Here is a 21,953-nt window from a genome sequence, read left to right as displayed (position 1 = left end):
TAGAGATGTGCACAGTCTGTTCTTTGAACTCTGGTTTGACAAGACTTTGATCTTAAATGATCTCGGGGAGAATAGGTGTCAAACTGATAAAAATGTGCTTTCAAGTTGTTTGCCCAGACCAGGATTGATCGCACCGGGGCAGCCTTCAGACCTGGAAGCACCGCTCCCGAAGGTAAGACCAACCCCAGCTCATATTTTAGTGTTTTCCTACTCCATCTTTCCTATCAAGCATCTTTCTTCCTTCCCCATAACTCCTATGTTGACAGGGGCAGCGGTAGCACCGCCCTTGATTAAATATATTTAGTTATTCTCTTCCTGGTGTGTGAGCTGGAGTCGGGTCTTCAGGGACTTTTTATCACTATTTGCAGAACTCTGCCCATTTCTATCTGTAGCACTGAGAACTCTAAGCAAGGCAAGGAATATGTCCTCTCTGCTGATTGAAACTGGGGCGCGGGGGGCTTAGAGTGGTCTACAGATGCTCAGGTTCAGTAAGCTGAATTCAGTAAGCAGATTCAGCTGCCTTGTGTCCATGCACTTTGGCTTCCCACAAGTGTTTCTAGCAGAAAAGGCTTGGGTGGGTTACTGGGATGCGTCAGGTTTGCTAAGTGCCTTGCTAGTGCCCTCTGAGAGCAGCTGTTGGCTTCTGACAGCAGGAGAAGCATTGCCAAAGTGCTGAGCTGCTCCGAGGGGATGTTTCCATGTGCAGGGTTAGGTTACATCATTGCTCTTGTCACAAGGAATAGACTGCTCGCCTTATTTTGCGTATCCTGAACTGCAGCACCCCAGAACTTCCTTCTTCCTGGATGCCTCATGTTGTCACTGCAAAACCAGCCCGAAAAGTGAGTGTCAAAGGGAAATAAAAACACGTTCTCATAATGAATCTGAATACTTTGATTTCAGGAAAACACCTCTGTGTCTCATCTGGAAGTGATCACTGATCTTCTAAAACATCTCCAAAGAGGGAACAATACCTCACTGCACTGCTCGATTGCATCTCCTCAGCGTTGTTTCCATTGGTGTGCACATGCACCTTTCTACTTACAGAGCACACATCATTTTTTCCATCCCTTGTTTGGGAAGTGCTCATCCTTTGATCAATGCAGAGTGACTTGCTTCTCCCGTAGGCTGCTGGTGGTTGCAGTGTGTTGTGATACGGAAAGTGCTGTTTTTACGTTATCCCAATATTAAAGAGTTAGGCTTGGGAGAATTTCCTTAATTTAAAGAAACAGAATTTGCTTCCGGGTGTTTAAGATGAAAGCTTACAGCACAGAGTGGTTGATCGCCCATTATGTGAACACATCTCATAGAGCCATAGAATATCCAGTGTTGGAAGTGACCCGTAGGGATCATGAGGCCCAACTTCTGTCTCCTATCTCGGTAATGTATACAGTTAAAATTTATGAGATATGTATTTCTGCTTGGATTTTGGACAGCCTTGGATGTTTTAATATGCTAAGCAGAGTAGTGCTGGCTGCATACTGCTACGTGAGACCAAGAGAGAGGTTGAAGCTCCTGTAATTAACTGAGCACGCAGAGAACTAATGAGCTTCAAGCAGCCACAGAGGAGCACTAAGTAGATGCTTTTCACAGCACCCGGAGGGGACACACACCAAAGGTGCATGACTTGATCCTGCAGCAGATGCAAGCCACAACCTGCTGTACCAGTAGTGTTGTGACAACCTGGTCTACACTGCTTTTGGATCCAAGTGAGTGGGTAACCAGCACCAGGTCCTGCCCAGCGCTGTTAGTCATGTTTTACACCCACAAAAATGATTTGTTCCCTCCCTGGCCCACTGGCCTTCCTTCATTAGTGACTAATGGTGGATGCTTAGAGGAGAGCACAAGAGCAGGCTGAGCACGTAATAACATTTCACTGCACTGTTTTCCCAGCTGCAGCACTCAGAAGTCAGAGGCTCCTAGAAATGCCGGGTTTGGGTTGCTTAATTTTTGTTTGCATTGATTTCCATTTTCCAAGGAAATTGCTTAATGTGCTCAATATCCTAAGGCAAGGAATCTGCTGGGAGAAGAAAGAATGCATTTGTTTTAAACCTCACCCTTTGGTTTTCTCCCTTCCTCCATCCTTTCATTAGAAGAGACCTGGTACACCACATTCTCATTCACCTTTTCCACACTACGCCTGATTTTCCCATGAAGCTCAATGTGAGCTCATTGCCATGGTAGTATCTCCAGAGCATGGAAGAGACTTTAAAGGTCATGTAGTTCCAACCCCCTGCCACAGGCTGGTTGTACCCACCAGCTCAGGCTGCCCAGGGCCCCATCCAACCTGGCCTTGAGCACCTCCAGGGATGGGGCATCCACAGCTCTATGGGCAGCAGTGCCAGGGCCTCACAGCTCCCTGAGTAAATGGTTTCTTCCTTCCCACACCTTCCCCTTCCTTCCTACCCACATCATCTAGCAGTCCCTAGTGGCTGATGGGGTGCAAGTCCCTGATTTCTGCAGCATGACACCACTTTTCCCCTTCCAACTACATTTTGTTCCTTATCCAGATGGTATTTCCCAGATGTGGAAATCAGGGCTGTGATCATCCCTATTCTCCTCAGCACATTTTGTTCAGGAAAGGCTGCATTCAAGCATTCACTTACTGGATTTTAGGATCACCAGCTTCATCTGGGAAATCTTAAACAGCTGAGCAGTTAGTCATAAGGAAATATTAGTGATGGTAGGGGAGGATTTGCAGAGATGGGAGGGTGCAGGAGATCAAACGATTCTTAAAATGCAAAGTCAGTGCTGGCCTATTGCCTAGCTGGATCCAACCCCCAAAAGCTTGTGTCAGAATCTCTCGTGTTTCAGAGCTCTGAGGCTCTGGTTTAGATCCCTTTCCACTTTGATTATGATTTTCATAGAATGACAAAGGTTGGAAAAGACCCATGAGAGCATCACATTCAGCCATCACATTTTGCCCAACCAGTCCATCCTAGAACAGACACAAACTCGAGCAACAGTATCTGTGCTTGCAGCGTCTCTGCTCCTGTAACAGCCCTGCTGTGGTCAGCAGGAACATGTTTTGTGTGCACCTGAGCCCAACGTCTCTTCTTTCTCAGCAGAATTCAGGTGTGGTGCTGGTGATTTTTTAATCAACGCGATGACTTTCCTTGGAAACACAGATTTTTCTATCATGAATGCTTAGGAAAATATTATTCAGCTGATGTGTAATGCGAATCTCAGGTTGCATTTGGTGATGGGATGTGATAGAACACGATGGCAATGAGTCACCTCATATCATGTTTTATTGTGATGTGTCAGCTGAGAAAGCTGAAGAGCTAAAGATGTTTCTACCAGAACAATTATGAAACAATTGCTGGTTCATGCAGAGATTACTAAGTTTTTCCTAGGCTAGTTCGCTGATAGGTTTAGGTCCGTGGTTTAGCAATGTTTTATTAAAGTTGCTAACAATGAGTTGCTTCAGAAGCTATTTTCCACCCAGAGAAGTCATCAGTCTGTTGTTGCCACGGGTCAATTTTAAAACTGGAGTCATCAGGTGAAGAGTGGCTCCCCAAGCCGAGGGGACATGCTTTTATTTTAGGGCTACTTTCTGCTGGCTTCGACTAGAAAAATGCAGTGATACCATCATCTGTTGCTTCCAAAGAGCTAACAGTATGAAGGAATGATGTGGTAATGTATAGATGTGGTACTCAGGGACATGGTTTAGTGGGCAATATTGGTGGTAGGTGGATGGTTGGACTAGATGATCTTAGAGGTCTTTTCCAACTATAATCATTCTAAGATTCTATTCTATGACATTCAGAAGTTTAGAGACTGGCCTCGTGCTTTTCAGTTTAATCCAAAGATGCCCAGAGACAGGCAGATGAGCTCATAAGGCTTCCTAAACAGGCTCTTCCTTCCCATTACTGCTGGCTGCACTACTGGCATTGGGTCAAAGCACTGCAGTCATCAAGAAGCAGCAAACGGTCCTTCAGGATTTTTGTTTATTTGTTTTTTAATACACGTTTGGGTGAGTTCTGGCCATAAGGATTTGTGCGTTCAGCTTCTCTTGCAGCGCCATTTATTGTGCATGTGAGTGACACTAGCGGTGGCTGTGGCCCCATTGCTCTGTGCCTTCCCCTGGTGGTGACTCCTCTGTGGCTCCCTCCCTCAGCCCCGTGTCTCTCTGCAGCACAAAAAACCAATGTAGTTGAATGTTTTTGGGGCTGTTTTCATGTTGATAAGCTGCAGCCAGGGTGGGACCTTTCCGCTGCTTTTGATGCTATAGTTGGGCCTGCAGAGAGAAGCTGAATAATGGAAACGTTAACAGACCTTTCATTACACATCATCACTTAATTTCTTTCCTTTTGTCTCCTGCTTTATTTATTTATCTCCCCCCTGATCAATAGCATTCATCCTACTCAATGAACGGACTTGATACTGCTTTTATGGTGTGAAAATTACTGTTGCTTTGACTGGCTCCTATTACCAGGTGACGCTGCTTGACAGAAAACAATGAATCTTCCTATTATTTGGAAAATAAACGTGATTTATGGGACTGGCAATCGATAGTGGTCTGTGTCTTGCAGTCAGAGTGCCTGCTCTCTTGAAATAATGCTTTTACCTTTGGAGTGTGAAGGCTGTTTATCCACTGCTGCTGAGCTATTTACAATATACATGTATTAACCTGTGCTTTTATTGAGAATTTTTTTCTAAACGTGATGATCACCTGTTATGAAAGGTTTGAGGCTTGTTTGGAACGTGGTCAAGCAGGTGTGAAGCTGTGCTGGCAGGGAAGGATGCAGCATGGGGGGAATGGAGGAGCTGAAGGGAGGAGGAGGAGGAAGGGGGAACAGCGTTGAGCTCTCACCTCCCTGCACTCACTGGGAGATGATGGTCAGCACTGAGGATTTATTGTTAAGTTCCACAATACTGATAAAAAAGAAAAGCCCACACAGACCAATTTAACTGCAGGGATGCAGGGCTACTTTGCCCAATAGCTGTGCAAGATGTTACCTAGAGCTGTCTTTCGATGAAGCTGTTCCTACTTCTTTTCTCTGTAGCAAACAAACAGCCTGACTGCTGGGTGAGTCCTCTGCTCCTTTTGTGCCTCTCCTAGGCAAAGGGATTAAGGGAAGGCTCTGATGTGTGTGGTGCAGCCAACACACCCGAGGGATGGGATGCCATCCAGAGAGGCTTGGACAGGCTAAGCCCAGGTGAACCTCATGAAGTTCAACAAATCCCAGTGCCAGGTCTTGCACCTGGGTTGCCAATCTCCCTCTATCAGTACCTGCTGGTAGGTGTAAGGAAATAGCGCAGCCCTGCTGAAAAGAACTTGGGGGGGGGATGGTGACTGAACATGAGCCAGCAGTGTGCCCTTGCAGTGCAGAAAGCCAGCCATACCCTGGGCTGTATCAGAAGAAATGTGGTCAGCAGGATGAGGGAGATGACCCTGCCCCTCTGCTCTGCCTGGTGAAGCCGCATCTGGAATATTGCATCCAGTTTGGGACTCCTCAGTTCAAAAAGGACAAGGATCCCCTAGAAAGAGTGCAGCAGATGGCAACAAGGATGATAAAGGGCCTGGAGCATCTCCTATATGAGGAAAGACTGAGAGATGTGGGGCTGTTCAGTCTAGAGAAGAGAAAACTGAGAGGGAATCTGATCAATGTTTATAAATATCTGAAGTGCAGGAGGCAGCTGAATGAGGCCAGGCTCTTCAGTGGAGCGTAGTGATATGACAAAGGAGTAATGGCCAAAAACTGGAACACAGGAAGCTCCACACAAGCATGCAGAAGAGCTTCTTTACAGTGAGGGTGACAGCACAGGAACAGGCTGCCCAGAGATGTTGTGGGGTCTCCTTTGGAGAAGATCCATCTGGATACCAGCCTGTGTGACCTACGGTAAGGAACCCCCTGTAGCAATGGGGTTGGACTCAGTGATCTCTGGAGGTCCCTTCCAACCCCTGCGATTCTGTGAACACAGACAGTCAGAGGTAAGACTCTGGGCTCGTTTATTGCTTCGTATATGTCACATAAATAAGTTAGTATTATGTATGTCACTGAATCTCACTCTTAATTTGATGATATTACCAGGATGTACCTGGTATGAAAGATCCTGAAATGGGTTTCCTTTTCAAATCGTACCTTTTGGAGTGCACAATGCCCTTCTGAATGCAACTAACCAAACATTAATCTATCCTTAGCTTTTGCTGCACTATTTGCACTAGTATATATTGATATTCAGTGAATTACATCATGATGTATCCTTCCAAGTGCAATGGTTAAAAAATCCCATCAACTCACATTGCCTTTTTGCAGCCCTTGCCAAGTAATCTGTACTGCTCCATACATGGAGCACTTCACTGTGATTAACTCAGATACCCACACAGTAAACCCCGAAATCCTGCTGTCCTTTATGCATCTAGAAGGAGCCTTGCCCACTGTACTTAATGTACTCCCACCAGGTTCATAAATAAAGCAATGCTCTGCTTTCCCACAGGAAGAGGGTGGCATGTTCCTGACTGCATAGGTCAAGTTGAAGGTGTTCTTAAAACAATTTATTAGGCATCAGCCAGTATCTTTATGTATTGTAGAATTTTGATACAGCTGAATTTCCCAGCTTGTTAGCCTCGTATTTATCTACTTTGTAAAAGCCTGTTACAATTTCTTCTTCAGAACCCATTTGGTGTTCAGCAATTCTTAGCTTTGGGCACTGCAAACTGTATTACTCTGGGTGGTTTGATATATGATACATGGCCACAATGCAAGCCTAACTCTGTTCTTCAGAAGAAGGCTTTCATGGTTGAGTGAGCAGCCTGGGACTTGGGGGATCTGCACACAGTTCTTGACTCTATTCTTGTACTCTTTAGTCAGTCCTAAAATGGTTGCCAACCAGCTGTTCATTTGGGTCCCCGTAATATAAAATAAAGCAATTTAATCCCTTTCTTTTGCACTTCATTCAGTCCACTTAGCTCATTAATTCTTCAGAGCAGCACCTCAATCGTGCCATTTCATAATGAGAGCGCACAGAGAAATAACGTAGAGCAAGCTTAAACAATCTTGTAGCCTATAAAAGTTGAATTCAGCCCCACAGAGCACTCTCCCTTCCTCCCAGTACCGAGATAACACACTTCTGCTTCTCCCTGAAATCCAGAGGCACCAGAAGTGGAGATGGGGAGGTCTGCTGAGTGCTGCGCTCCACCCTTCTGCTCTCATTGCTTGCCCTAATAGTATTTGCAGTGCAAGTATTTGTACAATTACAGTCATATCTGAGGGTTTTCCCAGAGATAAGGGGTTTTATTTCACTTCCTATCTGAAAAAGCAATGTAATTAGTTTATCCCATATTTGTCAAGAGAAAACAGAACCGAACTGTTTAAGTGGTGTTTGGAGGAACTGCTATGGCAACACGCTTCTGCCTTTGGCATTATTCAGCTTCTAAATCTTTATCCAGCTGTTCCTGCGCTGTGTCTGTGTCTCCTGGATGTGACATAGAGCACGACTATAGGAATAAATATGCCTATTTTAGAGAAAAAAAAGAATTGCACATCCATCACAGGAATGTTATTCAACTCCTTCAATTATTTATCTTCTGCATTTGTAACCTGCCAATTGCAGGTGCTCACATTGCTGGGGCATGGTTTGACGCAGAAGCAATGTCATCCATTCTCTTCTTGCTTTCCTTCAGCTCTGCTGAACCAGAACAGACCTGTGACTGTCCTCTGCGAGGGCCTTAAATAGATCATCCCACTTGTTGGATAGGCCCAAAGTAACCCTGACTGGCCCAACCAACTGGTGCAAGGAGATGCTGCAAGATCTCAAGAATTCAGAGCAAACGGAGGAGCATTTAAAAAGCCTCCTTTCCCCCTTCTCCCCCCCCAGACAGCTACCTTTAATGGAATTAGAAAGCTTATCTAAATAAATAAGGAGAAGCTGTTTCTTGTGGAAAAAAAAGAAAAGATTTCTCAGTGATTTCCCCTGAGGTAAAATCAGCAGAGCAAAAAAAAAAAAAAAAAAAGAGTCATCGTCTACAAAAAAAAAAATCCCTCACCATAAACCCAAAGGGACTTGTCAGCTCCAAGGCAGAAATTGGAGAGACCACTCAAGCAAGAAGAGGATTAGGCTGTCTCCTATCAAAGCATACACGGACTGGATTTTTCCAACGACTTCAACAGAAAGAGGGGTAGGGTTTCTTTTTATTTATTTATTTTTTGTTCCTTTTCATTTCCAATCGTGGAAAAAAAAAAATTGGAAGCAAAAAAAAAAAGAATTTAATACGGACCTTGAGGTAATGTCTCTCCAATGGGACCAATGCCTGTGTCCTCCTCCTGGGTCTGTCAGCTTTCACAGTTATAAGACTGGCCCCGAAGGCAGCATGAAGGATTTAAATCCGTACAGTCCAACACATCACACTGCTTTGATTTGGAGGTGAGCTGGCCTGGCTGGAGAAAGAGATGCATATGGGTGGTGACAAAATGGCTGCCGTGATGGACTTCCAGAGGACCACTCAGAGCCAGGCCTCTCTTTATAAGACTAGTTGTTTTATACCAGAGAGCGTGTATTTTGCCTCTGGCTTAGTTTATGAGACTACCAAGCAGACTGTGTTGACAGTGGGACATGGGTAAAACACTGACAGCAGCTCCCTGGGGCTGCATGGCCTTCCACCGCGAGTCCAGCCTCCTAATCCCCATCCCAGACACATCAGCGCTCAGCTATTTTGAGTCTGCCTCAGGCTTCCAAAAATACCAGGCATGCTCTGAGCACACTCACATTAGCACAGCCTGTGCTGTGAGAGTGTGGCATGAGCTTGCTAGCAATGCACCTCCATGCTAAAGGGTGCCACGTGCGCCCACCAAGCCACCCGCCCACCGCTGTAGGACAGCACCGCTCTGGGTATAAACAGCAGAGATCTGGCAAATTGTGAAGGGGCTACAAATGGATGATTCCTTATTAAAAATCCTTTTTCTTTCTTTTTCCTCAATGAACCTTCATGATTCTATTATGAGGCTTTATTAATTGTTTTGTAGTAATCCATGCTAGGGCAGTGTAACTGGGTACATGTGTCTTCAGACTTGCTGGTGTAGGGTGTGTTCAGTGCCTGGTCCTTCCTTGTCACACCGTGATTCAGCCCAACTCCTACCCTCTGCTTTGTGTTTTAACCAGTTTTCCTCTGAAGAGAGAAAAATATGGTTTTAATTTGGAGTCTGCTTCTAGGCTTTCCACTGTTCTCAAAGTCATTCATTCTAGGACAGACTGAATTTTCCTTCTCTGTTTTTGCCTCAGATTCTGGAACCACTGAGGTAAATTGCCTCTATTTATCGAGCTTTTAGTTATAAAACCCTTGCCACTTCCAGAACTCTTTTACCTTGCCACTCTACCAACAGCTGGGGGAAAAGTGTTATCTCCTTTCCATGGGCATAGAATGAAAAAGCCCATGCTTCAGGAGCTACTCCAACATGGTTCTTTAACACTATACTATCAAATCGTACTCAAGGATGCCACTGATGTACATGTGGCTGTGTCAAGGCTAGCTGTAGTAAACCATTCATTGCTCAATATCACTTAAAGTGGATTCCATATCTTTATGACTTATGCACTTAGCTTCAGACATTTTATTACGGTAGAGATAAGCTTGCAAAATAAACACGTGTGTATCGTTTTACACTGTAAGGAAAGTGACCATCATTCCTACCTTGCCTAGTTTTCCTGTTTTAAAATGTCTTGATTGGGATTTTTCAGATCTGTAAAACCTCACTTGAATTATTTCAGGATAGAAAAATTCTGGGAACCTGGGAAATATTTTGCTGGTATCTTCCCCACCCCCCAGAAAATCCATTCATATTTTAAAAACTAAAAATAAAACCAGATTATTTGCCAGTTCCCAACTGTGATTTGCACTTTATATCTTGTGGAGCACTGCCAGAAACTCTCATCAGTCCATTAGTGATGTATAGATGGCTGTTTCGAAATAACGTATGGCTGGAGACGAGGTGTGTATGTACAAGAAAATAACGGCTGCTGATGTTGCTATCAAAATGCTCTTTGACCTTGACCCTTGTCTGCACTATGTGATTAATTTAAGTCCTGTGTTGTCCCTTCACTCGTAATAGGTGTTATGTGTGGCCTTCATCACTAACAACTGGATACATATTTCACAAATAGGGAGTACAATCACAGCACCCCCAAAGCCCCGATCCATCCGCTGGGTTTCTTACTCTCAGCGCCCTCCTACTAACAGAGTACAGGAACAGAACTAATATTAGAAAATATTAAACTTGCTTTTACTACAGAATAATTTCATTTGAAATCACTAGCCTAATCCCAATTGAATTTATTTGATGAAGCACAAGCCCTTCGTGTAGCACAGATACCATTTTTTTTGGCGTGAAAGAACAGATTCTTGCTTAAAAAGATTTATATGTTATTAATGACATAGCTGCATTTAGACTGCATGAATCAGTATGTGTCATAAACTGCTTGAACACTCGTTAAACCTGATAAATTAAATAACCCTCCTGGGCTGGAGAGAGATGTCGCTGTTAGATTTTATGATATATCATACATCACATCTGTTTGTTATTGTTCTACCCGTGTTATTTTATGTGTAAAAGGGATAAAGCCAGCAGGAACAAGTCCCACTTATTTTGGAGGAAACAGCTGCTCTGCAAATAGGAGACAGTGCAAAAAATCTGGAAATCTGCTGGAGGTCTCCCTTATAGCCTCAGGAAACACTGCAAGACTTGTCTACATGGAGAGAGAGCTTGGAGAACGTTATGATGTTATTATTACTTATTAAACTTCTTTTTTTAACTTCAGTTGAGCAACTTGAGTTCCAGTTTCAACTGTTGGACTGTAGAAGTGCAGCCACAGGGGCTTGCTGATCCTTTGCTTGGGTCTCTTAGGCTGGAGCCTGGTCTCCAGCGATACTGATTTGTGTCTCCTCTTCCCAGGCAGTACTGGACTGGGGCCCAGACCTGCATTTCAGCAGTGCTCTAAACCGTTTAAGGCTTGGGTGAAGGTAAATCCTCTTAGAATTGAACGCCAAACGTTGTTCTTTTTGTTTTATCTAATAAACTCTTTTTCTTTATTATTATTATTATTATTTTTTTATTAGCCGGTAGCACAATTCCCCCAGTTCTCAGGTTTATGCTTTTGGTTAGTTGTGTATGCATTGGCGGGCTCAGGGCAGCTAATATCAGCCAGAGCCAATTCCCAATGCAGTCAATGGATTCTGAGCCAGGCCAGCTGCCCTTGGCTGTGAACTGTAAAATAAACATTTCTCTTAAACACGGAGCATCTCGAGCATGTCAAGAATGTCTCAAAAGCCAATCTAGGCTATGTCACATCATCTTCATATGCAAAAGGGAAAAATCCTTTCAGAACTGAAGCATGGGAAGAATGTAATGCTGAGATGTGTCATTGTCTAAACTTCAGGCAGGGTGGGATGTTAGGGGAGGTTTCCAGGAAACCAGAAAACTTTCACAAACTTACTGGCTGACATCCACAGCAAATGTCATTCCCGATATGGCAGAGAATTAAGCAGCTCTATAGCAAAATAAACCACATCCATAAACTAAAGATTATAACACTTTTATTTTCACATTTAACGGTAAAAAAAAAAAATCAAGGGCTGTAAAAATCAGTGAGGCTGGGGAAGAGACTTATGCTCTGATTCCTATCACCCTGGCAGAAACCTATATTAAGCTTGAGCTGAGTCCTACTTTTCTTGTTCAGACTAAAACCCTGACATGTCTTTGTAGGTACGCAGCCATTGCTTTGGGTGGAAGTTTTCATCCTTCCTCCCACTGACTCTGTCTTTCTGCAACCTTCCTTATTGTGGAAAGCGATAACCTTATTCTGGGTCATCCAGGCCCTCAACCTGACTGAGATGTAACCAAGCTGTCAATGGTTCCTGACTGCTTACTTCTTTTACAGCCAACACGTCCCATCAATGCACACAGCTCTCCTCCAGACATCCACATTTCATTCTGGATCACTGCAGGTCCTTTTCTTTCACCCTGCTATTAGCCAAGGACTGCCAAAGCTCATTCTGGATCATCACTCACCTTTCTTTTGCAGGGCCATCACTGACAACTTCTTATCAATTACACTGAACACATACTCTCAGGGCCCACCTTGGCAGGTTCCCTACCTTTCACATCAGCTTTGGCTGTCTCTTGAGGTGGTTACTCTGTGCCAAAGTGCCATCACCCACTTGTTAAGCTTTTCAACAAACTCCCATAGTCCATTCTTCCATCGAGCCCTCAGGCTTGGGAAAGCCACCCTGCAAGCAGCCGCCAAGCTCCATCATTACCTGCCTTCCAAGCTCTTCAAGATCTTCTTTGCAATAAGACTTAAGAAAAAGCCACCTTTGATTTTACGCAGACTACAAAAGTATATTATACTAAATAATGTGCACTTTTTTTTCATGATTTCCCATATTTCCTGTCTATTATTTTCTTTATTTCTTTGACTACAAACTCTTTGGGAATAAGAAACATATTCTCATGGGTTTGTTATTGAGACTCCAAGAATCAAGATGATGATGTAAATACATGATAGGATAAATAAAGGTGGATCTTCTCTTTCATTCTTCTTTTTCATTAAAGAGAAGCACATGCCTGTACTTCTTGTCGATCGGATGAACTGAACTCAGCCTAATTCTCTCACCTGACACTGGCACTGTTTCTAAGGTAATAAGGGGTTGTTAGCACTGGGAGACGTCAGAACACCTCATTTCATTTCGTGATATAAAAGACTTCTTCTGTAACGCTGCATTTTTTTGATAAGCCACTGGAGGGACACCTCCGCTACAAAACCAAACCCAGCACGACCTGCGGGAGAGCTCCCAGCCCAAATGGAAGACTCCAGCCAGAGGCGGTTATTTTTCTGCTTAGCAATTATTTCTGGTTAAAAACGAAAGCTCTAACTTGACCCCAAGTCATTAGTTCTGCAAACATGTTGGGAAAAGAAAGAAAGGAAAAAATGTTTTTTGTATCGCTTCAGCCTGGCGTTACAGCTCGCAACTTCACTGAGGGGATTTCACAACGGTCCTGCAAAGTCCAATTTGCTGCTGCAGTGTTTTTCCTTTTCTGTACCAGGACTACTTCTGTTATTACAAACCATCTCCTGCCACATCACAATTTCTTCCAGGCTACATCAACTAATATTTACAGCCCATCCGCTACTTTCCTGTGAAAAGAAAAATCACCCAGAGAAAGTGTCAATCTGGGGAAGAGATGCCAAATGTGTCTGAAACATCATGGGGCAGATAGGATTCTATTTTTGTCTGGAACAGAAGGCAGGAAGCATTTATGTTCCTCGGTATCTAAATTTATCTTCCAAAGAATATTTATTAAAGTCGCCATAGAAACAGTTATTTAGAACCCTTATAGTTATTCCAGTTTTTCACAATTACTATTTGCTCTACAGCTTGATCTGTTATGTAGAAAATAATGAACAGCTCAGGATCTGTCACAATCTTATTCTATAGGTTTTTGCTCCTTGATGGAAAAGCATATATTGCAGCTCGTGAAACTGAACTGCTGTGGGCTGTTTTCATATCATGAATTCTGAACCAGTGCCCCCCAGTTAGCCCAGCAATGGGACACAGCCCGAGGTGTTCCCTATGTGTTATGGAGGGGGTTGCACATGCTGCCTTCCTGCCTGATTTCCAGTGTGAATGAGTCTGAGATGAGAACTACTCTGGGCAGTGAGCTCCCTGTAAACAAACATCCTACAAGTGCCAGGATCAGAAATAACTGCTTGCATGTGCTAAAAAACAACTATGGCCATTAAAAGTGTTCTGTGTAGAAGTAAACAGGCTCTGTACTCACCCACGAGGTGCAGCATTTCACACTATTTAGTATGGTGGCTATTTCAGGTTAACAATAAGAGCTGTGCAGTTTATGGTACAGCTGATGGGAACTTCCTATCATGGAAGCTTCACCTTCCTTCTCCGACATATTTTCTAAATGCAACAATGTAATCCTGTATGCAGGGGTTATATTTATCACAGCTGGCTTAGGCAGAGACAGAATTAATTAGGAAGTGTCTCAAATGTCAGATCATTAAATGCAGTTCTAAAAAGGTAAATCGTAGTCTTCGGTGAGCAGATACAGCACAAAACAAATACAGATCCCTGGAACAAATTGCAGCTGCTGTGAAATATTCATTTCTTCTTCCCAGTCGCTTCCAGGGACAACGTACATGGTTCCATCTAAACACCAAAACTTCCTAATTTGATGTGAAGGTCGGCATAGAGGTCATGATGAAGAATTTCATTCAGTCTCCGAGGAGCGACTAAACACGGAACAAATATTTAATTTGCATTTTACATTACTATTGAATGGACTTTTCTTCTTCACAGAATCCCCCTGGAGTTTATCTCAGTTCTTCCTTTCTTTGTTGAAAAATTACAGGAGTAAAGGGGGGAATAAAAACAACACCCAGGTATACATAACAAACAGCTCGCATTATAGAAAAGCTTTCCTTTTACTTTGTTCATATCAAGAAATAGTATTCATATTGCAACAGTGAAAGAAAGGAAAACGCAAAGTATTTTTTATGCATTCTAATCAAAAGGATCAACTTTTACCCTGAAATCAAAGAGATAGATTTTGATGGAAGAAATGTGTAATATACATACTTTCCAAGCCCTGATGGTGAGGGATGCTATCTTAACATGCTGTTTGAGTCCAGAGCCTGGCAGCAAAATTCCACAATCAAGATGCAGTTACTTGCATTAAAAAAGGTAACAAGTTAAGACAGAAAGCATGTGGGGGACAGCATGCTATCCTCCTCCCTTCTCCCTCTTTCCTCCCCAGATCAATCTGTTTCGACTGAATCACTTTAAGCTACCACATCAAGGCACCATGTTATGGCAATGGATGGTTTGAAGGGGGCCCCATCCATTTGCTGGGATATTTTGCTGACTGTTTTGTGAATATACAGGCCCTTGCTGCTTGCTGACATGACGAAGAGCAGCCTGAATACATGTGAAAACACAGAGGAGTAAACAACCCTTATCCCTGCAAGAACTGCAACAAGAAATGGTACTAAGAGCAAGTGCCCTCCTTTCTCCCATTGCTTCTGGTTTGTGTGGGATGCAGGAGATCCACAGGCAAAGAACACAGCACATGGCAATCAGAGTTCAGGCCCATGGATCATACGCTTGCTGTGCTGACAGCAGACAGGGAGGGCTTGGTGTGTTGCCTCTCTTTGTCTCTTGTAGATTCAAAGCAGCATAATTTGGAAAGGTGGGTTTCAGTGTTACACCTGTGACTTACCTTTTCCTGTCGGCACACAGTGGGTCTGGCAGCTCAGCTAAGAGGTGAATGCATTCCTAACCTGCTGTAATGGAGAAAGCGGTTGCATCTGGATCCTGGCAGCCCCACACGCCTGTCGGGCTCACAGCACATGCTATAAAAACGTCTGTGTGCTTAAAGGAATCCGAAGGGGACTTGACCATCAGCGTCCAATCTTCTGCCAATCTTGCTGAATTACTTTCATTCAATCTTCCTTTGTGTTCTTACCTTCTGATATCACACTTATCCCTTCATGCACGTTCCTCCTATTGAAAGCGTGAGGCTTAGTCATCTGTTAAGAGGGTTCAGAGAATGTTACATGAGTGTATTCTTGCAATTTTTTCTTTGTGAACTGTTAAAATTGCTTCTGGTGGATGTGAATGTCTTTTATGGCCACCTCCACCCCCGTCTTCCTCTTTGTCTTGAGAAGTGTGGGTCATGGTGCGTGGGGGCATGGGATGTATGAAGCTTAACAGACGAATCACAGGTGTTCTGTCTCATTCATATAGAAGAAATATTTGGGGATTTTGTTTTCTCTTAAATGGATCCTTCTGTGAACAGGCTGATGTTGGGCATCTTTTTAAAAGGAGATTCCTTTTCTGAGACAGCAGCAATTAGAAATTAGGTCTGACTGCTTTTTATTTCATATTATACAATGATTAGCCTGAAATAACTATCAATTATATTTGTGTAAGAACATTTTTCCTCACTGTTTTTAGCCACGCGTGTTGCGCTGATTAAAGGGAATTGATCTTTGCTGCCATAGGAAAAGTGGGAAAACAAACATGAACTCAGTGATTGTACAAGATGTGCTTGAGGGCCATAATTCGAGCCAAGAGGAATGCTTTGTGGATTAGTCAGACGATGCAGACGAGTCTATCAAATGTACAACGTGTCATATACAGATTTCTGTTTAGTGGACCTTTCTGTCCCAGCCTCCACATTTATCATTGTCTCCCTGACAGGAGCTCTGCCCTGTTATCCTGACTTGTATGTCATTTATCAGTGTTAAGTACAACAAAAGAGTATCTCTTTAAACCCCCTTTACCCTTTCACATGCTTCCACCCTTGAATAATGATATCTGTCTTTGCAACCACAAATATTCCATTTCATCCTTTCCTTTGTATTATGTTAGTTGCTCAATAAATGATTAAAATGGCATTAATGCACTTTAAAAATGAAAATTATTATATTATTGTTGGAGTCGTGTGTAAGAGAAGAGATAAAAACATTTGGGTGCTTTTGCCCCCTTTTTCTGCCAAGTCAAAAGTATTTTATATATAAAAAAGCACATCCATAAACTCAAAATGCTGCGTTGCCAACTCAGCCCAAATCACACAGACCCAAACCCAAATCTAAACTTTCAGCCACGGGTATAAATCATTATCTCCAATGCAAAAAGAGTGAAATAAGAACTGAAATTAAGGTAGCATCAGTGGCCTTTGAACACACTTTCACATACGTGTCTTCCACTTGTTTTATTCAAGGACCAAGGGGAAGGTGTGGGAAATGGGTCATGAGAAACAAAGCGCTAGAAAAGATGCTTCCAAGTAGCATTTCACATCTATGTCTGCAACCGTATTTAATACCAATGGAAGGTCTTTATAGAAAGGAACATGCTGGAAATCATAAGTGTGCAGAATTTATGTCTAGCTGCTGTCTTGTAAAATATTTTATTGAGATGTGTTAGCAACTCTGTATAGCGGGTATGGTTCAGGCTCAGGTTATTAACTCCAGTTTGGAATTTCAGTTTATAATCAATAAATATCCCAAACCAATTACCACTTTGAAACTTTGCCTCTCATTCTCTCACATGTATGTTAACATAAATCATTTAGTTCTCACACCTCTCCTCTTCCCTCTCCAGTTCTGTTTTCCACACTTTGTTCTCTTTCAGGAAGACAGAAAACAGCCTGTCCTTTGCATTCTGCCCTGCCTTCTCATGCTCCTTCCCTTCTACATGCTGAACCTTTTGGATGTGGTGCGTTGGATGGGGATGCGTGACCCCGAGCTGGGCGCTGTCCTGCAGCAATGCCCTGCTCCCTCGGTTCGGTGAGGCTGTACCTCACTTTCTTACCACTTCATGCAGTAGCTCGTCTTGGATTTTGTGTTCTAGAAACTGCTGCTGTAACTGCGAGTCTTATACTGGAGGCTGTGTTTTTATACTGTATTTTTGTACCACTTTTTGAGAAGTATTGGTAAAGAGTTTGCTTTTTTATATAAGAAAAACTTTTTGGATGTGGTGCTCCTCACCTTCATGCTGTATCACCTTAGGTATCACTTAGAAGATGCTGATGCTTAAGGGATGAAAATCAGGTCATCAGCTCCTGAAGCTGGTACCACACCTGGCACAGGATTAGAAATGGAAACTGGGGAGTTGTATGGAAGGCAGCTTGATGCTGGGAGCTCCAGATTCCCAGACCTGGCAGCTGGAAAGGCTGCTGGGTGTCCAGGTGCTGGAGGTTGGTGGCCATCCCTGAGCAGATCTGCCATTTGTATTTTCTTCTTTGTGAGCACTCACTTTCAACACTGTAACTAAGAACCTGGCCATACACCTTGCAAATTTCCTCTTCTTTTTTACTTGACTCCCTGTGCACACTGTTCTTAAACACATTCAGCTGGAAGTTGGAAGATTTTTAACCAGTGGAGGGATTGGGTTCTGGACCACTTTTTCAGTAGAAAGGAATAAACCCAACCGTGAGATTTACAAAAAAGGTCCAAATAAAGGAGTTTGCAGCATTTGTGTGTTGGCCTGTCAGACACCAGGGAGTCTGAGATATCCTTGAAGGCAGTGCCTTTTGTTGATGAGTCACTGCTGACTAGAGGCCTAGTTAATGCTGTCTAGGAATCAGGCTCTCCCAAAGGCTGTCGCCTAGAATCATATACATTCTTCAACTGTCAAGTCCAAACCTTTGACTGAGAGTATCTCTGGAAGGCAGTGAGGAGGTCTGAACATGCTTAAGTCCCTTCTTTGGGTACTCTGCAAGGATACCACCAAACAACGTCATTCCTACACGATCATCAGAGTCCATGAAGTATTTCAGATGAGCTCATACGCAAACAAAGCTTTACTCAAAGACTAAAGTCCAAATGTCTCCACTTTGAAGAGAGGACCAAGCCATTGGATCAGTACACTTGGATCACGATACTTAACATATACATCCATAGGTCTCCTAGAAATAAGACTTTTGGAATAGCTGAAAACAGCTGTCTCACAACTGCCCCAGGCTGGAGGCACACAGCTGCCTTAAGATCAGCTCCTGACCTCTGAGTCATTTCCCTGCAATGAGCTCCTACCTCACAGCGGGTGATTTGGACAGACTGGTTTTTATTTTCTATTTCGAATGAATTTCATCTCATTTCTGTCTGTATTTCCAGTCCAAAGTGTCACACAGTTCCTTCTGTACAACACACCAGTTCATCTCTGTTTCAGGAACACCTCCCAGCTCTGTGCCATCAACACACATCACCAACACACTCCTGACATTTGTGCCAATTTAGCATTTGTGCTTAGGCTGTATTTCCAACAAACCACACGCTACTTGGTACGCCCTGGTGGAAGATGACTTAACTCCATGCTGTCACTCAGCACAGCACTTGATGCTGAACACCCTCCTAGCAAAACTGCTGTAACTCCCACTGAAATCCACTGACGTAGAGTATCAGGCTACAGCATCAAAAAGACTGAAACGTTGAAGAACAGTAAGGGGCAAGGTTGAATATGCCAGTCATTTTTAGGGTAATTTTTGTAGCTTTGTATTGATCAATACAATGGGGAAAAAAACCCCAACACCCTGTGTTTAAACAAAATTACAGTGAATTGCTCAGAGGCAAAACAAAATTCTCTGCTCAGCTGTTTGGCTCACATTCATCTCCCTTTACTCCTATAGAACTGACATTTTAATTAACTGTGTCAGGTGGATGTGCAACGTATCTGCTGAAAAGCCTGTATCTGCTCAGCTGTGTGTCACAGTTTCCATACCGCAGACGTCTACAAGAGGTCACACTTCTGTGGCAAGAGGATCCAAATTCTGAACAAATGCTTGATAATACATAATCTAGCTCAACTTTTTTCTTCTGCTTGCACAGATCTACAGAAAGTAGTGATTTCCCTGTATTACTGAAATACATGGGTTTGGGGCTTTCTTTGTGAGCAAGTGAGAAGTCTCTATGGCTGGATCAAAAATCAGTTCTTTGTGGGTAATAAACAGTTTTACGTGGGACTGGCTGGCGAAAAGGTAGTGATTTTGTTCTTCAAGTGAGTGCTTTTAGCTCTGAATACCTAAGTGTGCAAATGTAAAACACTGCTCCTGCAAATATATGTGCAGCTCTGAGGTTCACTTTCTGTGAATGTTAATGGCAACAGAATTCAATCGCATGAATATTCAAAGAAAGTGAACACAAAAGAAGCACAAATGTGGCTGAAGCAAATATTTAAAAATGTAAGCCAAGAAACACTAGGGTGAGTGCCTTAAACTTTGGGATCTTTACAGTACTGAGGGGACTCTGAATTCTTCAGGTGAACACATAAGTGATACAAACCATGAGACTGAATGGAATCTTTTGAGGAAAGTATTGATTTTTGTCACAAATTTTGACTTGGATAGAAAGCTTTTATAGCTTATTGCCAGCTCAGATGTAGGTTATAATGCTGTGGTGAGAGCAATGCTTCTTCTGGGGTGGCACGGACATGGCCAAAGAAGAGCATCACTAGAGGATGGTACAGGAGGAATGAGAGTGGGCAAGGGAAAAGAAGTGTGAAATTCTATGAAAGGTGAGGGAGGAATACAAGCAATACTTTTTAGTTTTGGACTGCCATAACAATATATACTGGGGTTTAAAATGCAAGTGTGTGATTGTAACAAAGATGAGCGATTGGCAGAAACAAAGGAGAAGTGGAAAAGTAGATGTGCTTCTACATATACTTGAATATATATTCTCAATCTGTCACCCTAAGACATGCCCACTTAGCTGCAGCTGCGAGTGGGAACCTCTGAAATAGTCACTGAAGCAGGAGTGGGCATACAAATATAATTAAACTGCAGGAGGCTGGAGTGCTACATTTTGTCATTCAGGAACTTTCCTGATGCATTTTGATTTTACCCATAAAGAAATCACACACAGACATGCTCTGTAAGGAAAGAACGTTGGAGGTTATGAACGAAACCAGCTAAAATTAAAGCGAGGCAGTTCAGACTTTTGGAGAAGTCAATGGCATTTTCCTGAGGACATTATGTGCATGTGTGGGAGCTCACCGTGCAACTGTGATGTGGTTTAATGGCAGCTCCCCCAGCAATAATGGGGAAACTGAGACACGTAACCAACTGGGGGACTGGGACTTTATTTTATAATGAAATATGTATATTTTAAATATTTTCCTAAGATAAAATTGCAAGAAGATCTCAAGACCACAAAAGGAAGCAGTGGGATATGGGATTGGGTCAGAAGTACTGCTGGGACACAGCGGTGACTGATGAGATGGCAGCAAAGTGAGGAAGTGAGGAAGAGCAAGGAGCGAGGTTGATATTGGATGGATGAGATATGAAGGTACGTAGGAAGCCTCAGAGGGAAGAAGTTTCAATTGAAATTAAATATAGCACACTTACCATGCAGAATATGTATTAACAGGTTTGGGTTACGTGCCCTCACAGTACATCACATAAGCAGGGGATACTAGGGGAAACATCACTTTCCCTCTCCATTCACCCTGCAAGATTTGCAAGGCATGGAAGGGCAGAAATAGTTCCATTTATTTTCTGCAGGTTCCTTCCCAATCCTTTTCATAAAAATTTAAGCAAAGCTACAGTGGTAAGTTCAGCCTCTGTGGCCAGAATCTGCCATCTTCCTTTCTAGCACACTTCTTCTATAGTTTCAGTGGAATACAGATTGTGTTTATATATTTAGCTAGTAGGAAGGATTTGGGATCTCAATGCCTGTTCTATCTGCTGATGACAAGCCCTCACCCATCAAATCTAAATGTATTTTTAAGGAAATTAAGTACTATCTGTCTTCCATTATACCTTCTCATTGGCACTATGACAGCTGCCATTTTACTGATGCTCCTTGAGAAAAGAGATCTGATGGAAAACTGCATTCCAGTGTACATTATTTAAAACAAAATTTATTGTAGCATTCTGTGGTTGACTGCATAAATGTCTCACGATTGTAAGATTACAACTAACTCTGTTTATATACTGTTACATTAGGACCTACCAAAACTCTGGTACACAAGGTCCATACTCTCTGTGTGAATCCAACAGAGTAAGTCTCTCCCTCTTGCACTCAGCATCCACAACACCTCCCTCTTCTGGAAATGCCACTGAAAGACTTGGAAATGGCATAAACACAATCATTTTCCTAAAAAGACTGAACATTGATGTGTGGTGAGATTTGCTCTGATAACCTATGGAAAACTGCTGGAAAGGCTGCTGTCCCTGGCTGTTTTTCCATTTTTCTTCAGTGAGAGGATATGGTGAAAAAGCAGTTTTCATCTCCTGTGACTTGAATGGTGTAGGAGTCAGGCACATAGTATATACACCAGCCACGTGGGGTCCCTCTGCATTCAGTGAAAAGGACAGACGCCTTCATCCCTCTTAGGGTGGGCTCTCAGAGATGATGCCAAGGGGCCACTCTGTGACTCTGAGCAGTCCTTCCTCAGGAGAGATTTGTTCTCTGCTCAGAATTTTGGCTTAAAAAATATCTGCTGT

At 43.0% G+C, this 21,953-nt stretch overlaps 1 protein-coding gene across 32 annotated transcripts in view; it reads left to right on the top strand.

Moving 5' to 3' along the window:
* Positions 1-21,953, top strand: part of DNAJB6 (DnaJ heat shock protein family (Hsp40) member B6) — a 111,812-nt gene that overhangs the window by 47,546 nt on the left and 42,313 nt on the right. For 11 of the 32 annotated variants that reach the window (XM_015852821.3, XM_015852822.3, XM_085540674.1 and 8 more), the window contains one exon: positions 10,890-17,025. The exons of 9 other annotated variants lie outside the window; for them this stretch is intronic. In XM_015852821.3, coding sequence (XP_015708307.2) covers positions 10,890-11,053 — 164 coding nt within the window. In that variant the 3' untranslated portion in view covers positions 11,054-17,025. Of the gene's footprint in view, positions 1-105; positions 8,123-10,889; positions 17,026-21,953 lie in introns of those variants that run through there. 12 more of the 32 variants (XR_014943656.1, XR_014943659.1, XR_014943658.1 and 9 more) reach the window with 12 other exon arrangements.

This window comes from Coturnix japonica, chromosome 2 (assembly GCF_054131305.1).
Source record: "Coturnix japonica strain WE chromosome 2, WE-NBRP24, whole genome shotgun sequence".
NCBI classification, from domain to species: Eukaryota; Metazoa; Chordata; class Aves; order Galliformes; family Phasianidae; genus Coturnix; species Coturnix japonica.
The sequence above is the reverse complement of the archived record's forward strand: the minus strand, read 5'-3'. Positions and strand labels throughout refer to the sequence as shown.